We start from the raw sequence: 769 nt of genomic DNA on the forward strand, positions 1-769 counted from the left end.
GGGGGCGAGAGGGAGCGGTTGATGCAGCCAGGTGGTGGGTGGGAAGGCGGGGGGATTGCGGAGGAAGAGACGCGGGAGAGGGTGAAGGGCATGCTGAGTGGAATGGCGAAGGACTTGATGGTTTTTGCCGGACTGGTCAAGTACAAGCTGCCCGGGAGAGTATATGATATGTTGACGCGAGCGGGTGGGGAGGTGGGTGTGTATTGATCCCGTACAGCGGACAGCGGTTGGGCGGAAATAGAGAAACATTTGGTGATTGGCATACATACCTAAGGATCACATCATGCCCTTGCCTACCTGCTCCTTCCGCTCCTCCCATACACTCTTCCCCGAACACGAACAGACTGTCTTGTCATTGTCCCACACACCGGCACTCCTCGCAATCACCCCCACCACCGTTGCCCCGTCATCCTCTCCAGACGTTCTCGTTCCTGCTCCAGGCTTCTCCTTACTCACCACCATCGCGCGGCCAATCATCTCGGACACTCCCACCTCTCGAGCCAGCAACACACTTCCCTTGCCATCCCTGCCCACCTCCAGCCGCCCCAGCTCACCCTTGGGCCTCGCATCATTCGGCCTCCAAGCCGCCCTCAGCCCCTCCCAGACCGACCCCGTCGACGCCGCCCCGCGACTGATATCGCCCGTCACCCGCACCGTCGCATAATACGTCCCCGCCTCCACCCCTCTCACGCTCAGATCCACCAGGGTGCGTGGCGGCTGCTGCTGGTCCGAGACCTGCACCATGCGCGCCAGGCCGCGGATCCTACTC

At 62.0% G+C, this 769-nt stretch overlaps 1 protein-coding gene across 1 annotated transcript; it reads right to left on the bottom strand.

The window, feature by feature from the left end:
- Positions 1-276: 276 nt before the first annotated feature.
- Positions 277-744, bottom strand: EPUS_03606 (uncharacterized protein; the record flags this gene model as incomplete). Its single annotated transcript, XM_007806453.1, has 1 exon — positions 277-744. The coding sequence occupies one exon, from the start codon at positions 742-744 to the stop codon at positions 277-279; it is 468 nt and encodes a 155-aa protein (XP_007804644.1).
- Between the last annotated feature and the right edge of the window lie 25 nt (positions 745-769).

Source organism: Endocarpon pusillum (genome assembly GCF_000464535.1).
Source record: "Endocarpon pusillum Z07020 unplaced genomic scaffold scaffold5524, whole genome shotgun sequence".
Lineage (NCBI taxonomy): Eukaryota > Fungi > Ascomycota > Eurotiomycetes > Verrucariales > Verrucariaceae > Endocarpon > Endocarpon pusillum.